Source organism: Malurus melanocephalus, unplaced genomic scaffold (assembly GCF_030028575.1).
Source record: "Malurus melanocephalus ecotype Western Australia unplaced genomic scaffold, MMel_1.1 scaffold_236, whole genome shotgun sequence".
NCBI classification, from domain to species: domain Eukaryota; kingdom Metazoa; phylum Chordata; class Aves; order Passeriformes; family Maluridae; genus Malurus; species Malurus melanocephalus.
In genome coordinates this window covers 403,172-421,957 of record NW_026623468.1, presented here as the reverse complement: position 1 = coordinate 421,957, position 18,786 = coordinate 403,172, and the positions used below count along the sequence as shown (strand labels likewise).

The following is an 18,786-nucleotide window of genomic DNA, read 5'->3' as shown; positions in this document are numbered from 1 at the left end:
CCCACTGTGTGCAAGACAGTGCCCACTCAAAGTCGTGTTTAAATCCAGATAAAGCTATGCCATAAACCTGTTACAGTGTGYGATGAGCTGCTGATCACATCCCATCCTCAGGAAACATTAACTTGGCATGGCCATCATTACTGAAAATGTAATAGAATTTAAAGAGTKAATCCTAATCCTGATTTACCTCATATTGCTCCTAAGAATAAATCCACTCAGTTTCTGTCACTGTTCAGRTCAAAGCTCACCTTGTCTTTACCTGCTGTATACAAAAAGCACTTATTGATTCAGGAGAGTGAGGCCCCAAAACTACATTCAAAAGCCCTGCTCTTGCTGCAGTAGTGTATTTTTTTCCTTTTTGCAGGGACCTGGCAGCACGGAACTGCTTAGTTGGAGAAAACCAYGTGGTGAAGGTGGCTGACTTTGGCTTAAGTCGGCTCATGACTGGTGATACCTACACAGCCCATGCTGGGGCCAAGTTCCCAATCAAATGGACAGCTCCTGAGAGCCTGGCCTACAACACCTTTTCAATCAAATCAGACGTGTGGGGTAAGAAAATTCACCTTCAGTGTCCTTTTCTTGTTGATTTTGGGTTTTTCAGCCAGTCCAGACARTAACTTGCTTTCTGGCTTGGGCAGAAACCTGTGTGAAGATGGTCACATGTTAGGCCACAACTTCATGAATCAATAACATTTTTACCATGTGATGTCACCTAGACTGGCCTGAAATATCTGCAAGGGAACAATGCTGCCTGAAACTGCAGTAAAGGCCACAGAGTAATGAACAGCACAGGAGCAGACTTATGACCTGGAATTTTGTTTTCCTCCTTTTGCAGCTTTTGGGGTGCTATTATGGGAAATTGCTACCTATGGGATGTCACCATATCCAGGCATTGACCTCTCTCAGGTGTATGATCTGCTGGAAAAGGGCTATCGGATGGAGCAGCCAGAGGGGTGTCCTCCCAAGGTGTATGAACTGATGAGGGCATGTGAGTATYTTCTTCCAGTTTTGGGGACAAAGCCTGGGAGGGTGGGAGGACTCTGTAATTAACAGCCCATCTCTAGCAATAYTTGATCCTCAGCATGTCAAAGTCAGGGCAGGCTTCAGTTAAGCAACRAAGAAGCTGGAAGGATATTACTGCTTCAAAAAACCTTCAGGAAGCTGACAAACGCCAAAAGCTGGGAATTCATGTGATACTAATGCAAAATGAGCAGAATTCCAGTCACTTTCCAGACCCTATGGTGATACCAGCAGACAGTGCTTCCAAATACATTCCTCTAGTCTAGTTTTCTAACTACAGTAATTACACTTTTCACCGTGGTACTCCTCTGCAATTGTCCAAGCTCCATCTGGTATCAAGGCACTCTCATCCTCTTTCCCCCACATGGTGCACACATCCTTCCTTTGGAAGGGTCTGCCTTAATTTCAGTATTAARAGCATGTGAGCAGGAGCTTTACACACTCAGTTGCCTGTGACTGGGCTAGATGTGTTCAGTCCCAGCAGCTAGGATAGCAAATATGGAATTGTCCTTTGCCCAAAAAAAATCAGAAAGGGGGAATCAGAAAAACCTGTAGAGTTGGCAGAGAACYGGGAGTTTTAGAATTAAAATTTAGAATCTCAAGATTTGTTTGCTGTGATACAGTAGGGTGGGTGACTGCTGCTGTGAATCAATAGCTGTGAATGATTCTRAAGCCTGTTTAACAGTAGGTCAGATCTGACTACTTTCTGTCTCCTTGGACAGAAGAAAAATTAATCTGCCCATTTTAGGCACTGAGACTTACTCTGCTTTCTGACACTGCAGGCTGGAAGTGGAACCCACCAGACCGACCTTCCTTTGCTGAGACCCACCAGGCTTTCGAAACCATGTTCCACGACTCGAGCATCTCAGAGGGTGAGAACTGCTGTTRTTTTACTCCTGAAGCAGCACTGGAGGTTATCCCCAGAGTGCTGTGTCTCATGGATGGGCCTGTAAAGCTCATGTGCTGGCAGTGGGATTGAGATGGAGCTCCATTCCTTACTTACCCCTTGTTGGGGTAWATACATTCTCTTAGTTGCTGCACAAATACTGAATAAACTTCAGACACATTCCAGTGCAGGGGACATTGTCATTTTATTTGTGCTCTAAGATGCCCAAGAGCTGATTTAAAGAATATTGTCTCCTCTGCCAGAGGAAATCTCTTGTTTTCCAAGCTGAAAAGTGAGGAATAGTGAGTGATGGAGAGAGAGAAAGATGTATGCATATCACAGTCCCTTGCTGACTGCAGCAATTAGGTCATGAAATATTATTCTACCAGCCTCCACTTCTAAAAAAGTGTGCTTTAATCTCTGGATTTTCTGCTTATCTACTTCTAGGAGCAAATCTGTGCAGCTCAAGTCTCAAATATAATCTACCAGGAGGTAAATACTGGTAGGAATGTGATATTATTCAGCAGACAAGCAGAAATGCCTGAGCATTCTACGCAGTTTATAAATTAAATATTCAACTGATCCATCAACTTTCTAACTACAGAAAAAACACACCAGATGGAATTTTAGCAGTGAGGATCTATAACAGGCATATCCAGTGGCCACACAAATGCCAAGCTGGGTGTGGCCAGGAGGTTGTGGATTTTTTTCTGTGTTTGTTTTCTCTTTCCTTTCCTGACATGCAGTCTTCATTTCTAATAAGGGGTGCAGTGCTGTGTGTCRAGCAAGGCAGCTTAGATCCAGATCCAGAGAGGACACAACTTTGGGGAACATCAATAGGAGGCACCTTRATTAAAAACAGGCAAATGCATCCAGTGCTGCCTTTAGCTCTTGAGCAGCCCTTACCCAGCACAGAGTTAGGTTAGTAATAGAACCCCTGTACACATCCTACCACTGCTTTTTTTGGGCTAAATTTATAAAGATGTAAATGAGTTTGAAATCATTACAAAAAACATCTGGCCGTGAGCACCTCTAGACTTGAACAAAAACTAAATMCATAAATTATGTATTTCTCAGTCATGAATCTCTTCCTGCCAGTCTGGATTTGCAGTCAAGACCCAGGGCTTTTTTTTCCTCTTCCTTTGCTGGTCTTTGTTTGACTGTTCCCTTTTTTTCATTACAGAGGTWGCAGAGGAGCTTGGAAGAACAGCCTCCTCCTCATCCTTAGTTCCTTACTTGCCCCGCTTACCCATGCTTCCTTCCAAGACGAGAACACTGAGGAAACAGGCAGAGAACAAGGAGAACATTGAAGGAACACAGGAGACTGTGGAGCACTCAGCTTCCAGCTCAGCACCAGGTATGGGCACTCAGTGCCACTGAGGCCACAGGTTCTGCCTGTAAATTCCCAGTGAAACAAAGAACACGACATGGGAAGGTGCTTTGTGCTGCTGTGTCTTGAGTGCTGCTGGCCCAATTATTTACTAGCAAATATAAAACGTTGCAGCTTTTTCAATGTTCTTTTTAGTAAAWCCCACTGTGTTTTTTCTTTCAAATTCAGTTTTGCTGCTCTCTTTTAAATGACAGCTTCAAAACTGAAGTTAACAACACAACAGGAGATTTTCTCTTATACRTAGGGTATTTGGGTAGGAGCAAAAAATGACAGGAAGGGAGTAATGAGCTGAAAGAAAAGAGCAGCTCTTGTCTGATCTTTCTCCAAAGTGGCCTCCTCATTGTAGACAACACACAAGTCACATGCAGAACTGGAAAAAAGTAAAGAAAAAATAAAATACAAGTGCTCACTTCTTTTCTCACTCTATCTCTGCAGCAACTGGGCAGGTAAATATACCAGGCCCATAAGGCCCAGTGCAGGACAGGGAGATGGAAATGGAAGTAGATTGTGCAGATTGACACCTGTTTCTTCTGCCCAGGTTTCATCAGAAGCACACAGCCAACTGGCGGGTCCCCCGCACTGCCCCGCAAGCAGAGGGACAAATCCCCCAGCAGCCTCCTGGAGGATGCCAAAGAGACCACGTTCACCAGGGACAGGAAAGGGGGCTTCTTCAGCTCCTTTATGAAGAAGAGGAATGCTCCCACGCCTCCCAAGCGCAGCAGCTCCTTCCGGGAGATGGAGAACCAGCCCCATAAGAAATACGAGCTGACGGGTAACTTCTCCTCTGTTGCTTCCTTGCAGCACGTGGATGGGTTCTCCTTTGCTCCTGTGCAGCAGGACACGAGCCTGGCACCCCCCAAGTGCTACGGAGGGGGCTTTGTGCAGAGGACCTTCTACAGCGAGGATGGCACTGGGCCCAGCAGTGSTGGGGGCGTGAGCACTGGTGGAGCATGGTCGGGCCTCACCGGCTTCTTCACGCCACGCCTGATTAAAAAGACACTGGGTTTACGAGCAGGAAAACCCACTGGCAATGAAGAAGCTTCAAAGCCTTTTCCAAGGTCAAACTCTACATCTTCCATGTCCTCAGGGCTTCCAGAACAGGATAGGATGGCAATGACCCTTCCCAGAAATTCCCAGAGGTCAAAAATTCAGCTGGAACGGACTGTGTCCACCTCCTCTCAGCCCGATGAGAGCACGGGGAGGGCCAATGACCTGCTTCCCAAAAGGTTTGAAGAAGGCCCTGCTTTGACCAGAGAGAGACCAAAAGCRAAACTGTTGCCAAGGGGTGCCACAGCACTCCCTTTCCGAACTCCCTCCGCATTGGAAGAAAAGGAGGGTCCGGGGCTAGTGGCAGCTCCTAAGGGCAAAGAAAAAAACAGTGGCCCACGCCAAGGGGCCCYTGAGGATGGCGAGAGGCCGGGGTGGTCATCTCCGGTAAAGGCTGCAGCAATACTTCCAACCACTCATAACCACAAAGTGCCAGTCCTAATCTCACCCACTCTAAAACACACTCCAGCAGACGTGCAGCTCATTGGCACAGACTCTCAGGGTAATAAATTCAAGCTCTTATCTGAGCATCAGGTCACTTCTTCTGGCGACAGGGACCGGCCCAGACGGGTAAAACCAAAGTGTGCTCCACCTCCACCACCAGTGATGCGGCTCCTCCAACAGCCAGCTGCCTGCTCGGATGCAGCAGAAGAGCTGAGCGGCGCGGCGGGAGCGCAGGACGGACTGGAATCCAGCGAAGGGAGTAAGAAGGCAGCAGCAGCAGCAGCACCTGTTGGTGGAAAATCTGGGAGGCCCGTGATGCCTCCGCCTCAAGTGCCTCTGTCATCGTCTTCCACCTCCCCAGTGAAAATGGCCAACGGCACGGCTGGCGCCAAGGTAGCGCTGAGAAAGACCAAACAGGCAGCTGAGAAAATCTCCACAGACAAGATCAGCAAGGAGGCGCTGCTGGAGTGTGCCGATCTGCTCTCGAGTGCCATCGCCGAGCCCACGCCCAACAGCCAGCTGGTGGACACGGGGCACCAGCTGCTGGATTACTGCTCAGGCTACGTGGACTGCATCCCGCACACGCGCAACAAATTTGCCTTCCGGGAAGCCGTGAGCAAACTGGAACTGAGCCTGCAGGAGCTGCAGGTGTCCTCCACAGCTGCTGGCGTCCCTGGGGCAAACCCCGTCCTTAATAACTTATTGTCATGTGTCCAAGAAATCAGTGATGTGGTGCAAAGGTAGCTACTGTCAATCTGGGTAAGAGAAACACACACGGGGAGGGGGGGACTGTTTTTCTGTACTGATGCTTTCAAAAGGAAAGACTGATACTTGAGTATGTGAAGTACCTCAGATCACTGAGTTCTCCTCACGTTTACAGGTTCATCTCAAAAAATGGGGGATGGAGAGGGTAGATTAAAGCTGTAAGGGGCAGAACATCAAGGATCTGTCCCTACCTAGTCAGGCTGATCTGCTTGGTATGGTAAGGGAAGGAAGTTCCCTCTCCTCCCTCGGGGAGGCAGGAGAAGCGATGGCAGTTTCTCCCTCTGGGCAGGACGGTGGTGACAGCTGGAGTCTTGGGGTGGCTGCAGCTGCTTGGCTGTACAGATCCTGCCCTGGCTGCACTCACATGTGCTTTGCTGTTCTGACAAGGCCAAGGAAAGGTACTGGGGCTCTGCTGGTACCAAGGGCAAAGCAGTCTGAGCCGGAGGGGCTCCAGCAGGGAGTCGTGTGCAGCTGGGGGAAAGGTCTAATGCACTGACAGTAATCAGAGCTGCTGGAGGTGGATGCACTGGTCTGGATGGCTTAACTTCCACAGCGCTGTTGCTGCTGTAATGAGAACTGCAAGATTAGTTAATATATGAAACTCTCCCTTTTCCCTCCTGTCCGCCTCGTCCACCACCTTCTCATCGTCATTGTATCGGAAGCGTCAGGGATGCTGGGCAGACTTACCACTGGAATACCCCCTTCCCCRCCACACAGCCTTCACTCAGCTGATACCTATTTCTAGTGGTCTAGCACAGGTGCTGCTTGATGGTCATTTTTGAGTAGTCTGGGGCTCTTGCACAACTTGCCAGTGTTGTTGTTGGGGTGGGTGGGTTATTTCTTTTTAAGCTCTAGATTGTTTTTAACTTGTTACCAGGTTGACTCCCCASTTCAGTTTGGTCACCGTAAGGACCYRTGGTAGGTAAGGCAGAGCYTCTGCCCCYGCAGCTGYTCTCCACATACCTTGAGCAGWCACAGCACTGCARGGCCAGCTGGACAGCCAGAAAGTACAGCCCAGCCTGCCCACCACATGTTCTTACTGCTGGAGGATTCCCTAACCCTTCACACTGCCAGATTCCTGGGATTTGTTCTAGTGCTTCCCTGTCTTGCAGGCTTGCAGCTTCCCTGCATCCCAAGGTGACAAAGTATAGCAGCACACTGGGAAACCACAGGCATCTCCATGTACTTACTCCTGTATCTTAAAGGCTGGACCAGAATCCTACGCTGTGGTGTAGGGAACATGCACATAACCTGTGCACTTCTCTGCCAGAGGTGTGACAACAAAAGCTATGGCTCTGCCATGAAGGGCTCCCGCTGGGTCTCTGATGCCTTCTAACAATCCCAGAATGAGAGCAGCCGTGTGGTTGACCTTGGCATCCTTGGTCCTGCAGCACCTGTGCTGTTTGTGGACTGTTGTGGCCTTGAAAAACTGGTCTCATGTGTCTGTGCACAACTCCCTGAGATGTAAATGTACTGGCAAGTAGGAAAACCTCAGCTGCTGGTTTGTGAGAGGAGGGAAACAGGCCCCAAGCCTGGCTCCAAATACATGTTACCTGCATGCTGCTGCTCACTTCACRCTGCTGCTGATAGAGGATCTCGCTTGCTTTGCACCTTAAATCTCTTATTTTTGGCTAAAACGCTTTTAAAACTTGTTTTTCAAGTGTGACCATGCTGGTTTTAGTCTGAACATTTAGAGTGGAGCTGTGGCACAGGTGTGACTTTAGAAAATGGGCACTTTGTTTCTGTCTAGAAGCACATGTTGGTGCTTGGAAGCAGGCTGGGTGTCTCAGCAAGTGCTCCTGTTTTTCCACAGAGCATAGCAAGATAGGACTTGGAAAAATCTTTAGAAATGGACTGATGTCTGAGAATCCTCATGTCATCACTGGCTAAGCTAAGCAGAGTTGGATCAGGCACAGCAGAGGAGCAGCATGTGAGGTACGATGGACCAGTGAGCTTCTATGGSCCAGTAAGGGAAATGGTGGGGGAAAAAAGAACCAGACAACCCCTTGTGCTGGTGAGTCCTGATCCCCTGCAGCCCTTGGGGCTGTCCCAAAGCTCTTCTGCAGCCATGTAAGGACCAACCCCTTATCTCCTAGACTTTGCTGAGGGCTTTTGTGGTTTAGCTTATCTCTTTCAGTCATCTTTATGGAAGGTGTGCATCCAAACCAGCTCCCTTTGGAAAGGTGACCTGCAAGGGGAAGGTGGATTGTGGCATTGCTTCACATGCCCTGTCAAACAATCAGAAGGATTTAGAAGGTGGGGGGTCTCTTTTCTTTGGGGCAGAAGGGCAGGTTTTGCTTGCCCTGGCATACAATTACATGGTTCCGTCTTTGTACTGATGCTCAGCCTGGGACAAATGAGCTGAAACTGAAGGGATTCCCAGGGGAAAGGAATTTTAACCAGAACATTTTAAARTTTAGTCCAATTCTGATGAAGCCTTCTTTTCCCCTAAATGCCAGAAACACTCCAGCAGAAGTGACAGAATAGCAATATGGAATTTTGAACTGCCACAACTCCCCTCTTCCAGCTCTTTCTGAGGAAAGCAGCTGTGTCCCAATGAACATAGGCCATCCCCGTTTCCTTTCAGATGCCCCCTGGTTTCTCCTTGCCCCTGCAGTGGAGATGGGCAGTGGGACAGGGCAACATCCAATTGCTTTTCCAGAGTCACTGAATGGCTGAGGTTGGAGGGACCTTTGAAGCTCACTGGTCCAAAACACTCTACCCAAGCAGAGCCATCTCACGGACCATGTCCAGGCAGCTTGTGGGCATCTCCAAGCATGGAGACTCGGCAGCCTCTGTGCCCAGCACAGGAGCCCATTCAGTTCAGTTCTTCAGTGGAAAAACAAAGGCCAGTGCAATTGGGGATTCATCTGTTGTCACTCTCRTGGAAAGTGTTTGCTCTTACCAGTCATCTAGCATCAGGTAGGCAGATTGTGGCAGAGGTAGTGCTGACCTGACAGGTTTTTTCTCCCCTAAATAGAAGGCTGCAGCATTGCTGGGGCTTCTGCTGCCCTATAGTGTTTTATTCCCAAACTGTAATGTCCCCCTGCCCTCTGGCGGGTAGCAAAAGGATGCTCTCTGGGAAAGCTGGTTCTGCTGTAACTCATCATCCAGTTGTTCTTCCTTCCACAGCTACTCCTAAAAATGTTAGYATTCCCTCTCCCTTTAGCTAGGTTTGGCTTTCTCTTCAGCCTTAAGGTCTCCACTGTGGCCAATTCTCTGCTTTCAGCCTGGCACCAGACATGCAAATGAACACGTGGGTGGTGACACCCTGTTATTTGTCCCAGTGAAGAGCACTTCATGCTCCATGGTTTGGGGCAGGGAATAAAGTGTAAATCCTGTTGTTCTCAACTCTGTCAGGCAGCYGTATGGGTACGGCTGGGGCTGGGCTCTCTCACTTGCACTATTATGGGCCAGAACTTAAAGCAGTCGTCTTTGCCACAGGGATGGCACCCATGAGCCTGGTAACGCCAAGCACAAAGCACGTGCTCACCGAGTGAGCTCAGTGGGGCACTTTCTTTCCTACCACAGTGGGAATTAGCTGACTCACAGGTGCAATTCTCTCTTCTTCCTGCACTGTACACCCTTCTTAACCCCCAAGTGGTGCACTCGATTTAGTCATGGTCTTGATTAGTGGGGACAGGGGTGAAGCTGAGCTGAGAGTCTGGATCTTGGGACTGCACCAGATTTAGCCACTGGGAAAGGGGAATTGAAGGGAGCAGCATTGCTGGTGCAGAGCGCAGCAGGGAGGGAGGCAGGGTTGTCCTTGCCCTCCTCAGGATRTTTCTCCTGGGTGCCACTGGCCCTGTGTTTGTGAGACAAACACAAGTGTTGACATCTGTCAGGGTGCTTTTGCAGGAGTGGTGGGGCACAGAGAACCAGACCCCACAGTGGAGACAGAGCAGAGGTGTGGGTTACACTGTGCAGCCACAGAGCAATCCCGACTCTCGTGTCCTCCCACTTCACCTGAGGCTGGCTTTTCCTCTGGGGCACCCGCGGCTGTGACAGGCACTAATGACCCAGAAGAGGGTGGTTGCAAAGCCATCAAGCTGCTGCCTTCTCATTAACACACAACTCAGCCGTGCTGCACATCAGGAGTGGGCAGGGAGACTGAAAGGCAGTGACTGCAGCAGTGTGGAAACCTCCCAGGGCACCCAGCAGCAGGGGTGGGTGCTGGGGTTGTGCTGCAGATCCCTGGAGTGTGGAACAAACCTCTCAGCCCAACCCCTGGTAGCGGTAACAGGAGGTTCTGGGACACTGACTTGTTTGTCACAGCTCYACACCAAGCAATGTCTGTACCAAAGGAGGTCGTTCTTCCCCATGTGTCTGTTGTGCACGGGAGGTGGAGCCCGCTCRGCTCACATGGCACTGTTTGTATTGGTAGTGAACTTGCTGAGGGCAGGAATGGATTGAAATGAAACACGTTAATCACCAATCACTCTTAGCAGTGTTGTCAACTGTTTTTTGTTTTTTAATTGTTATTGTAATATATTTTGGTTGTTTTTCTAATTTAATTCTCTCACTATCGTCTGACTGTGAACTGCGAACAGTGTTAAACTTGATGTAAATAAGGCCYTTGAAAGGGCCTCTTTGCCTGTCGTTCCACAAAGTTTTGCCAATTTGCATTTTGTTTTAAATAAAGGTTGCAATATTTTATTGGCAAAAAMCACTTGAGTAGATGCTGCTTTTTTTCCCCTTTAATGAATATTTGAAGCTGCTTGGTCCTAACCAGAAGCTCGTTCATTTGGTTAGAAAAAATTGTTACAAACCTGTTTTAAAAGGAGAAATAATTTAATCCCACCAGGTTGCAAAAAAAAAAAAAAAAAAAAAAAAAAAAGCAGTATCTTTATTTATGCAGTATCTTCATTTAGAACAAACTGTTGGCTTGTGTGGTCAGAGAGCAGCTTTTGGTGTTGGGTGTAATCAAAGCTCACCCAAGTATGACACATGCACTTGTGACCCAGCAGAGCACAGGTCTGGCCTTGCCCTGCTCAGTAATGCCACCACCTCCCTGCCCAGCCACAGTCAGAGCTGCTTCATGTGCCCACCTCAACCCAGCCCTGCACTCTGAGATGCCAGCACTGCCTTCCTGCCACCCCAGCCTGTGTCAGCCTAACCAGGACAGCTGAAGACTTCTGTATATTCAGAAAAAATCCTGGCTTACACACACCTTCTAGGCAGCTAACCTTCAACAAACAGCTTGCTAAACTTTCTGCCCAGGTGACCAAACACAGCCTGAGTTGTGTCCTGTGGGGCAGCAGCCTCYCCTCCCCAGCTGCCATCCCTGGGTCCATCACCCCCGATGTTTCCCAGGTTTCTGACACCGGAGATTAACCATAAACCAAGTCTCAGAAATGCCTGCTCACYCAGGCTGGCACAGCCCGAAGGTCCATCCTAACAGCTGAGTTAGGCCAACTGCATTGGCTGAGCAGAGGGAAAGCAGCTGGCTCACCCTGCCTTGGACTATGAAGCCTCAGCAGATAACGGAGCCAGCGTGCCCGGAGGGAAGCAGGGACTCAAAGTCTGCAGGGCTAGGACACGTCTGGTCAATCTTTCCCAGAGGTCGTGCTGCTCATCACTGGCACCACAAAACGGGTCAAAAGCTTAAAATAGATCAAAGGTCCYCCGTGGGGGTGGCCAGCAAGCCGAGCCCTGTCCTTGGCATGTGCTATTTCACTCCTCACCAGCATGGCCCTGTTGGAAGGGAGTTTTGACCCAGAGGTCACAAAGTGATTCCTGTAACACTGTTGAAATTTTTTGGAGCTGCTGTAACACACTTATCACCTGGCGAGCACCCAGACAGCAAACAGCCCCTGTAATAATAATAATAATGCTGATACCAGCCAAAAAAACACAGCATGAAACGTACTGAAGAGAAAAATAAAAAAAAAAAGAAGGGAAAAAATCAAGCTTTTACTGCATCCGTGAAAACTCACATTCAGCTGGCAGCCTGATGCTTCAGCCACCATCCTCCTCACCTGCCCTTGGCAGAGGAGTTCTCTCCCCTTTTTGGTTGTGCAGTGAAGGAAACAGGCTCTTCACCAATCTGCTTAGAAAAATAAATGCAGCGGAAGTTCTCCTCACCCCAGCAGCTGCTTCCATACAACGGAAGGCTCCAGTGAGAGTTGGACACTCCAAAGTGAGAACTATGGACTTGGCATCTCCAGAGGAGATTATTCAGTCATTTTCTCCCTGCACAGACTAAATTCTTGCCCGTGTGTCCCTGAGCAGCAGACACCTTTCAGCAAGGCGTGAAAGCAACAGAGGRGAAAAACTCAACTCCAGCAAGACAGTTCTGGGTGATCTTGTAAAGTGACAGAGAAAACTGGGGATGTGGCTTCTGCCACAGTCTCAACAGGACCAGCCTGTCCAATGCCTCCCTTCACCACACAGCTACAAACCAAGGACCTGGACMTTGCCAGTCCCCACTCACATGGAACAGCATCTGTCAGCAGAACCACATCACCCCTTCAGGCTATTGCCGGCTAAAAGAAGGGACTTACAACACCAGACAGACTCCAAATGCAGCCAAGCACAGGCTGTCCCCTCATGCAGCTCCTTCCCTGCAACAGCTCTGGGAGTAATGGGGGGTTCAGTCTCTGTCCCTGTGCAGTGCCTGGCTGAATCCTCTGCTTGCATGACCCTGTGCAAAGAGAGCAGCTCCCAGAGTGCAGAACCACCTTCAGCACACGCATGGTCCCACCTGCTGTTCAAGGGAGGAAGTAATTGATGCGCTGGGGCACGGATTTGCAGCCCTGTGCAGAGAAAAGCTTCTCCTCTTTGGGGACAAACACCATCATCTGGGCCACCTCGTCGAGCGTCGCCTCGGTGTAGGGCAGGCCGCGGGCCAGGAAGGCATCGCGTGCGCAGAGCTTCACGTGGTGGTACTCCAGGGGCAGGAATGGCACCAGCACATCGATGAGGTTCTCCCTGAGGAGCTGGCTGTGYGCGTAACCGTTCTCTGAGAAAAGCACAAGACAAACTCAGAGACTTCACCYGAGAGCATCATCGCCCTGCGAGGCCAGGCTTGGCTCCCGGGGCTCATCCCACCGTGTGTGACGGGACCATGTGTGCCACAACTGGTGACCACTGAGCCTGAGCATAGAGCATCCCTGTGAATCACACCTGGAGCCCCAGGGAAGCCTTGGTACTGCCCTGTGCCACTGGGCTGCCTCTCACCCCGGCCATTTTCAGGGCTCAAAGGGGCCACAAAGACTCTTGGCTCCCTCCCCCCCGTGACCAAGGATGGGACTCATTGCCAACAACCCCAGGCTGGGGTGCGGTGAGGGTTCGTTCCCCTGCGCCCGGCCCTGTGTGGCACATGGCAGGTGGGACAGTGCAGAGGGGTAGCTCTGCAGGCAGCCTGCCCATTGCACCCCTGCAGCAAACCCAGCTCTTACCTGCAGCCTCCTGCAGCTCCYGCCGCAGCCGCTGCTCCAGGAGCTCCATGGAGATCTCCTCCCGTGCCCGACCCGCTCGCCAGAACTCCAGGGCGACCTCATTGATGGTGTTGCCACCGAGATTGCTGCAGACACAGGGGGAGGTCACTCAAGGCTGGCCCTGGAGCTGAACTGCTGAGAGCCCYCAGCAGCTCCCTTGGCAAGGGAGGATTGGCTGTTGAAGGTCAGCACAGGGAGAGCCATCCTTCTTCCCAAAGAGCCCCTTTCCACAGGCATTGATACTGCTGTCTGCCACCCTGCCAGCTCAGACCCAGAAGAAGCAATCYTCCATCTCCCTCAGTCCCCCGTCCTGGCCTGGGAGCCATCAGCCTCGCAGGTGACACTTGGCTCCACACCAAATGCTGAACAAGCCACCACAAAGTCCAAGCTAAAGGGCAGAGCTGGGAACTTGTGTGGGTGGGAGGCACAGACCCAATCCTTCCTCTCATGTCAGAGGCTCTGGACTCCAAATGGAAGGCAGGCAAAATTAAAAAGCCACCACTGTTTCCTAGCCCCTGCCTAATTAGAGGGGAAACAGCCTGCACTGATCCTTGCTCCCAACCCATACTATGGAAGAAACAGCCCCTTCTGAACGAGGACAGGCAGCCAGCCCCACCCGATCCCCAAGTGCCACAGCTGGGCAAGGCTGCAGGATTGTGCCAGTGTCCACAGGAGCCCTGGAGCAGAGCCAGCCCTGCTTCAGCAGGTCAGTGTCACACTGCCACCAGGGATGATGAAACCCCTGCGACTATACAGWGCTGCAGTTCAAGGCACCCTGCTCCCCTCTGCTTGGTGACATGAGGTGGGGTCACCCAGGGTCCATTCCTGATCTTCATGGTTTGCCAGGCAGGACACAGGGTCAGCCCAGTGCAGCCAGCAGCACATCCACCCTGTGCTGAGCATTCCTTAAGGGCTGCTTCAGACAGGTGCGGGCCTCATATCTTCTGAAATGTCCACGGGCAGCATCTGAAATGTCCAGGTTCTGAAATGTCCCACTTCTCCCTCCAGCACCATCCCACCTAGGGACAGTGCTGGGGAAGGGAACCCACTAAACCAGGCTGTGCTGATGCCAGATCAGCCTCACAGCACCTCAGTCTGCAGCTACAGCCAGGCAGTGGGTGCAGCTCCCAGCAGGGCACAGGAACTTCCCACCAAGGCCTTCAGCCCCAGCTTTGCTCCCTGCAGGATGCAGGGACATTCCCTCAGCTGGGCAGGGTGACACCACATTAACTGACTCTGCTTCCTTCCTCTAAGTCTAGACACTGGCTCAGGTATTCCAGCTCAGCTACTCCCAAAAATGCCCTGCTCCAGGAGGGGGGCCCAGCATCCATGGATAAAACTGGCCACAGAGGTGACCACCACGAGGGAGGGAGGTATCTGTGCCCTCCCCTGCAGCCTGAGCCCCTGGTATCACACATTTCAGGGGATAAATTCCATCACGTGGTCCCTCCCCATCCCTCAGGAGCCCAGAATTCACCTGAGGAAGAGGAAGATGGATCTCTGGGGAACCGCCTGTCCCTCGTTGTGGTGGTGAGCCATGAAGGGCCTGATGGCATCCAGGAGGCTGTAATGCAGCTTCTCAGCCTCGTCGAAGATGAACAGGGCCTGCCTGCAGTGCTGCAGGGTCTCGCTGATCTGCCTCTGCAGCTGGGCCTGTGCAGACACGGGGAGGAGCCCTGGATAACCCAGCCAGGCACCACAGTGCTCTGTGTCCTTCCCCCCAGCAGGACAGGGCAGGGAACAGGGAGAGCAAAAGCAGGAAAACCAGTGAGGTGAGAGAAAAACAGCTTAATAAGTGAAGGAAAGAGGAAAGAAAGAAATGAAGTGGTGCAAAGGCCGCCACCCACCCTACCACAGACTGATGCCCAGCCAATCTCTGAGCAATGGTTTCCTGCCTCCAAACCCCCTCCCCGCATTTTTATTGCTGTGACAGTAAATGAYACAAAATATCCCTTTGGTCACCTGGGCTCAGCTCTGTGGTGTACCCAGACTTCTTGTACACTGCCATTCTACTGACATCAGGGGCAGGGWGGGAGAGGGGAGAAGCTCAGGAATAACCACGACAAGGGACTGGGATCCACAGTTTCACCCACAAATCCAGCCACAGCCCCATGTGGGCTGCTGGGCAGGACAAGAACCCCAGCCCATGAGCCCATCCCGTGTTGCTGACTCTCACCTTGTACGAGTCCACGTAGTTGTGGTGTGGGAAGTGGAGGAGGGACACGAACACCCTGACACAGTCACTCTTCAGCCCGTCCCGRTACAGGTGACTGGCCACCATCCGTGCCACAAAGTTCTTCCCTGTGCCAGACCAGCCGTGGAAGGACAGGACCAGAGCCTTCTGGGGCCTTGGGCTCAGCAGGAACCCCTGCACCGCCTGCACCACCACTTCCTTGGCCAAGTGCTGCCCATGGAGCTGCTCACGAAGGTCTGCTTGCAGCCCTGCAAGAGAGAGCACAACTCAGCCTTACACTGCCAGYACAGCTGCTGCAGGTGGGAATAAGAGGAGAAAATGTAGCAGGGCTGCCTGTCTGAGAAGAGTCTGAAGTGGCATTAAAGTCATAGGCTGCCTGTGCCCTGCCTGCRTCAGCTCTGGYCCCRAAAGGACWCAAATCTTCCACTGACTCCTTTTTYYMTTTAGGAAGAGGYGGAGGTGTTYGGCAGCTGCAGAGAGCACTGATGCCCAAAGGCCATCCCAAGCTCCCAGCAGAGAATTTGGATACCAGGAGTCTCGGGGACCAACAAAACACAGACACCTACTCATGGATTTCACAGGGGTCTCAGTGTCCCCTCCCGACCTAGGACAGGGTCTTGGGCCAGCCTGGATCCCGCTGCATGTGCCTGGAAGCTATGGGATGCACAGCTGGAGTAGATGTGCTGTGTACTAAGGAACAAGCTCTCTTTGGTCTCAGAACTTCAAACAGGACTCAGGACTCAGCCTCTCATCCTCCCACAGCTCAGCACGCTGCTCAGAAAAGCCCTTTACTTACATAAATTTCTAGAATACACTTAAACAGGAAAAAAACCCTCGAAGCAAGCGGCACACAAGCAGCACAGCCCTTACCTGTGATGTTGTTGATTATCCTGCAGTCTCCCGTCTCGCAGCACCTGCCGAAGCTGCAGTACCAGGCAGAGAGGATCTCCAGGTAATCCTGGCCCACCAGAGGAAAGCCCCAGCCTGGAAACGGCAGCAGTTTGAGCAGAGGTGTTCCAGGAAAATGCCTTTTTTTGCCTCAGCTGAGCCCTTTGGGGCAGCCCTCTCCCAGGTGCGGACTCAGCCGTGCCCCTGCGGGCAGCCCGGGCTACAGGGAGGGGCAKCAGCTGCTTCGAGATGGCTCCGAGYGCCCAAGGAGTACAAGTGCACTGCCCTCACCTCSGGATATGCCAGGGAGGGAGATGCCCGGGGCAGCGACCCTCGGGAAGGGAAGCACAGGAGCCGGGGCAGGGCAGGGTGTGCTGCTCCCTCCTGGGCATGGACAGAACAGAGCAAGGTGCTTACTTGGGATGGGACGGGACTCTSCTTCTTCTTTCTCCTTCTGCTCCTCGCAGCCCTCCTGCCACACCCTGCACGCCAGGTACTGCCAATACTGCTTGGAGAGAGCACCCACAGCTCCCAAATGCTTCTTCACGGCTTGGTACCTCCCGCTGCCCCACGGGCCCCCCTCCGGGCCGGCTCCCTGCTCCTCCGCCCAGGGCTCCCGGGGCCGTGGCGTTGTCCCGGGGCTGCCCGAGCCGCCGAGGAACAGCAGCAGCACCAGGACGCAGCAGCCGAGCCCCCGGCGTGCCGGGAGGCGGCCCGGGCCCATGGCCGTGCGGGGTCCCGGGGTCGCGGCGGTGCGGGGTCCCGGCGGTGCGGGGTCCCGGGGTCCCGGCGGTGATCTCAGAGGTCCCGGCGGTGCAGCCCCCCCGGGCCCGGGCTAATCTCACTTCCTGGCGCTGCCAAGGGCGTTGCTGGGGAATGGCCGCGAGCGGCACCGGCCCGGCCGGACGTGGCTSCTCTGTCGCCGCGGCCAAAGCCAGCCCCGTGTCCGAGCAGAGGCCCCCGGCCCCGCCCAGGCCCGGCCAGCCCTGGCTGCGAGGGGAGGGAGCTGGAGCGGTGCCCAGGGAGGCTCCCGAGCACCACGGCGGCTGCTCCCATCAGGGGAAGGCAAATACTCTGTTTTAAGGAGCCCAGCGGCTCGGCCGAGGTTTTGCGGCTACAAATGCAGGAGAACATGGCAGTTGTTCCTCAGTGTCCTTTCCAAGGGGACACAAGGCAGCAGCAGATGAGTGAGCCCGGCTGTGGCTGCTGCCTGCTGTGCTCCGAGTTGAGGAATTCGCTCAGAGCTCTGGGACACACGGCTGTGCTGCTGGCAGGGGGGCGGGCTTGCTGTGTGACACTGGAGGTGCCATTCATCAGCGAGCCGAGAAATGCATCCCTGCACACCGGGACATCCAGGCACCGGGACATCCAGGCACCGGGACATCCAGGCACCGGGACACGCAGCGGGCGCTGCTCAAGCAGCCAGGAAAAGAAATAACCACATGGCATAGAACCACCACCGGGTAGCCCATGAGAACTGAGGGACAACTCACTGCCACCATTAAGCTCATCACCAACCCAGTTTCTCCAACCAGTTGTAAACCCTCTCCAGTACAGGGAAGCAGCCACTGCAGTGCTTAGGGCTGGCTCGGGATCCGAGAATCCCATACAATCCCTGCCTCTCATGTTGGACACACACTCGGCTATGGGGGCGAATATTAAAAAAATAGATAATTCCTGTATAACCTGCATTTTATCTTAAGCTGTACCCCACTGCTGCCTTACTGTAAGGGAGTGACACTCTACAATTACTGAGCAGCAGGACAAGTCCACTCACAACATATCCTAACTGAGACCAAGGCCAAGAGGCTTTGGAAATGGAAAGGATTTCAAGGTTATCCCACATGCTCAGAAAAATAAAACCAAGAAGGACCATAAATAGAATTAATCCAGCCTGGTAATTTCCTGGTCCAGGTGGATGGGAGGTGGGGGAGATGCAGCCCAGCATGGAGCAGAGTGCATCACAGGTGCCTGCAAATAWTACACAGCAGCATTAAAAATACTGGGACTAACAAAACTGCCCCTACAAAAACAGTGAGGCCGAAACCTGAACACCAGTTGCAGTAACTTAAACAGAACTAAACCCAGTGCATTAAATAAATCAATTAAAAATYAAACTTGCTGTAGCCATAGCAAACTGAACTGCTGTCAGCCTTTCTGAAAACTAGTTGAGRCATCTGAAGCATTTATACACATTYATTAAAAAAWTCACAGCTGGACCATTCAAACTTTKCCCACCTGGGATAACTGCTCTATCTGAAAAGGGCTTATTAAAAGGGACAGACTTAATAAAAAATAGATACTTACATGCTCCAAAGGAAAAAAGAAAATTCTGGAAGATAAACTGATTGACTGTCCAAAACTGCACCTGGGATGTCAGCCTTGCCCGAGTGCAGCACATAGTAAGAGCCAGAAGAAAAAATAAAGTGAGTTCTTTAGCAGGCCCTGGCACGGGTATCCCAGAGAAGCTGTGACTGTCCCAGCCCTGGAAGTGTTCAAGCCCGGGTCAGATGGGGCTTGGAGCAGCCTGGGATAGTAGGTGTCCCTGCCCATGGCAGGGGGTTGGGACGAGATGATATTTTAAGGTCCCTTCCAACCCCAACCATTCTGGGACTCTGTGATCCTGACTGTTCTCTGTCTGGYCCTGCAGGTACTGAGGCACTGGAGTGTTGTGAGTGCCTTTTACCCTCCTTGTATAATTCAGTTCCCTATG

At 52.0% G+C, this 18,786-nt stretch overlaps 2 protein-coding genes across 5 annotated transcripts in view; one reads left to right on the top strand and one right to left on the bottom strand.

Moving 5' to 3' along the window:
• Window positions 1–6,479, top strand: part of ABL2 (ABL proto-oncogene 2, non-receptor tyrosine kinase) — a 41,018-nt gene extending 34,539 nt beyond the window's left edge. For all 4 annotated transcript variants that reach the window (XM_057374952.1, XM_057374954.1, XM_057374955.1 and 1 more), the window contains exons 7-11: window positions 365–549; window positions 836–988; window positions 1,803–1,892; window positions 3,090–3,263; window positions 3,835–6,479. In XM_057374952.1, coding sequence (XP_057230935.1) covers window positions 365–549; window positions 836–988; window positions 1,803–1,892; window positions 3,090–3,263; window positions 3,835–5,531 — 2,299 coding nt within the window. In that variant the 3' untranslated portion in view covers window positions 5,532–6,479. The remainder of the gene's footprint in view (window positions 1–364; window positions 550–835; window positions 989–1,802; window positions 1,893–3,089; window positions 3,264–3,834) is intronic.
• Window positions 6,480–10,367: 3,888 nt separating this feature from the next.
• On the bottom strand, window positions 10,368–16,822 carry TOR3A (torsin family 3 member A). Its single transcript, XM_057374950.1, has 6 exons — window positions 16,491–16,822; window positions 16,056–16,169; window positions 15,168–15,433; window positions 14,469–14,644; window positions 12,953–13,077; window positions 10,368–12,513 (listed from the first exon to the last, which is right to left on the bottom strand). Exons 1-6 carry the CDS (start codon window positions 16,795–16,797, stop codon window positions 12,263–12,265), a joined length of 1,239 nt encoding a protein of 412 aa, XP_057230933.1. The 5' UTR covers window positions 16,798–16,822; the 3' UTR covers window positions 10,368–12,262.
• Between the last annotated feature and the right edge of the window lie 1,964 nt (window positions 16,823–18,786).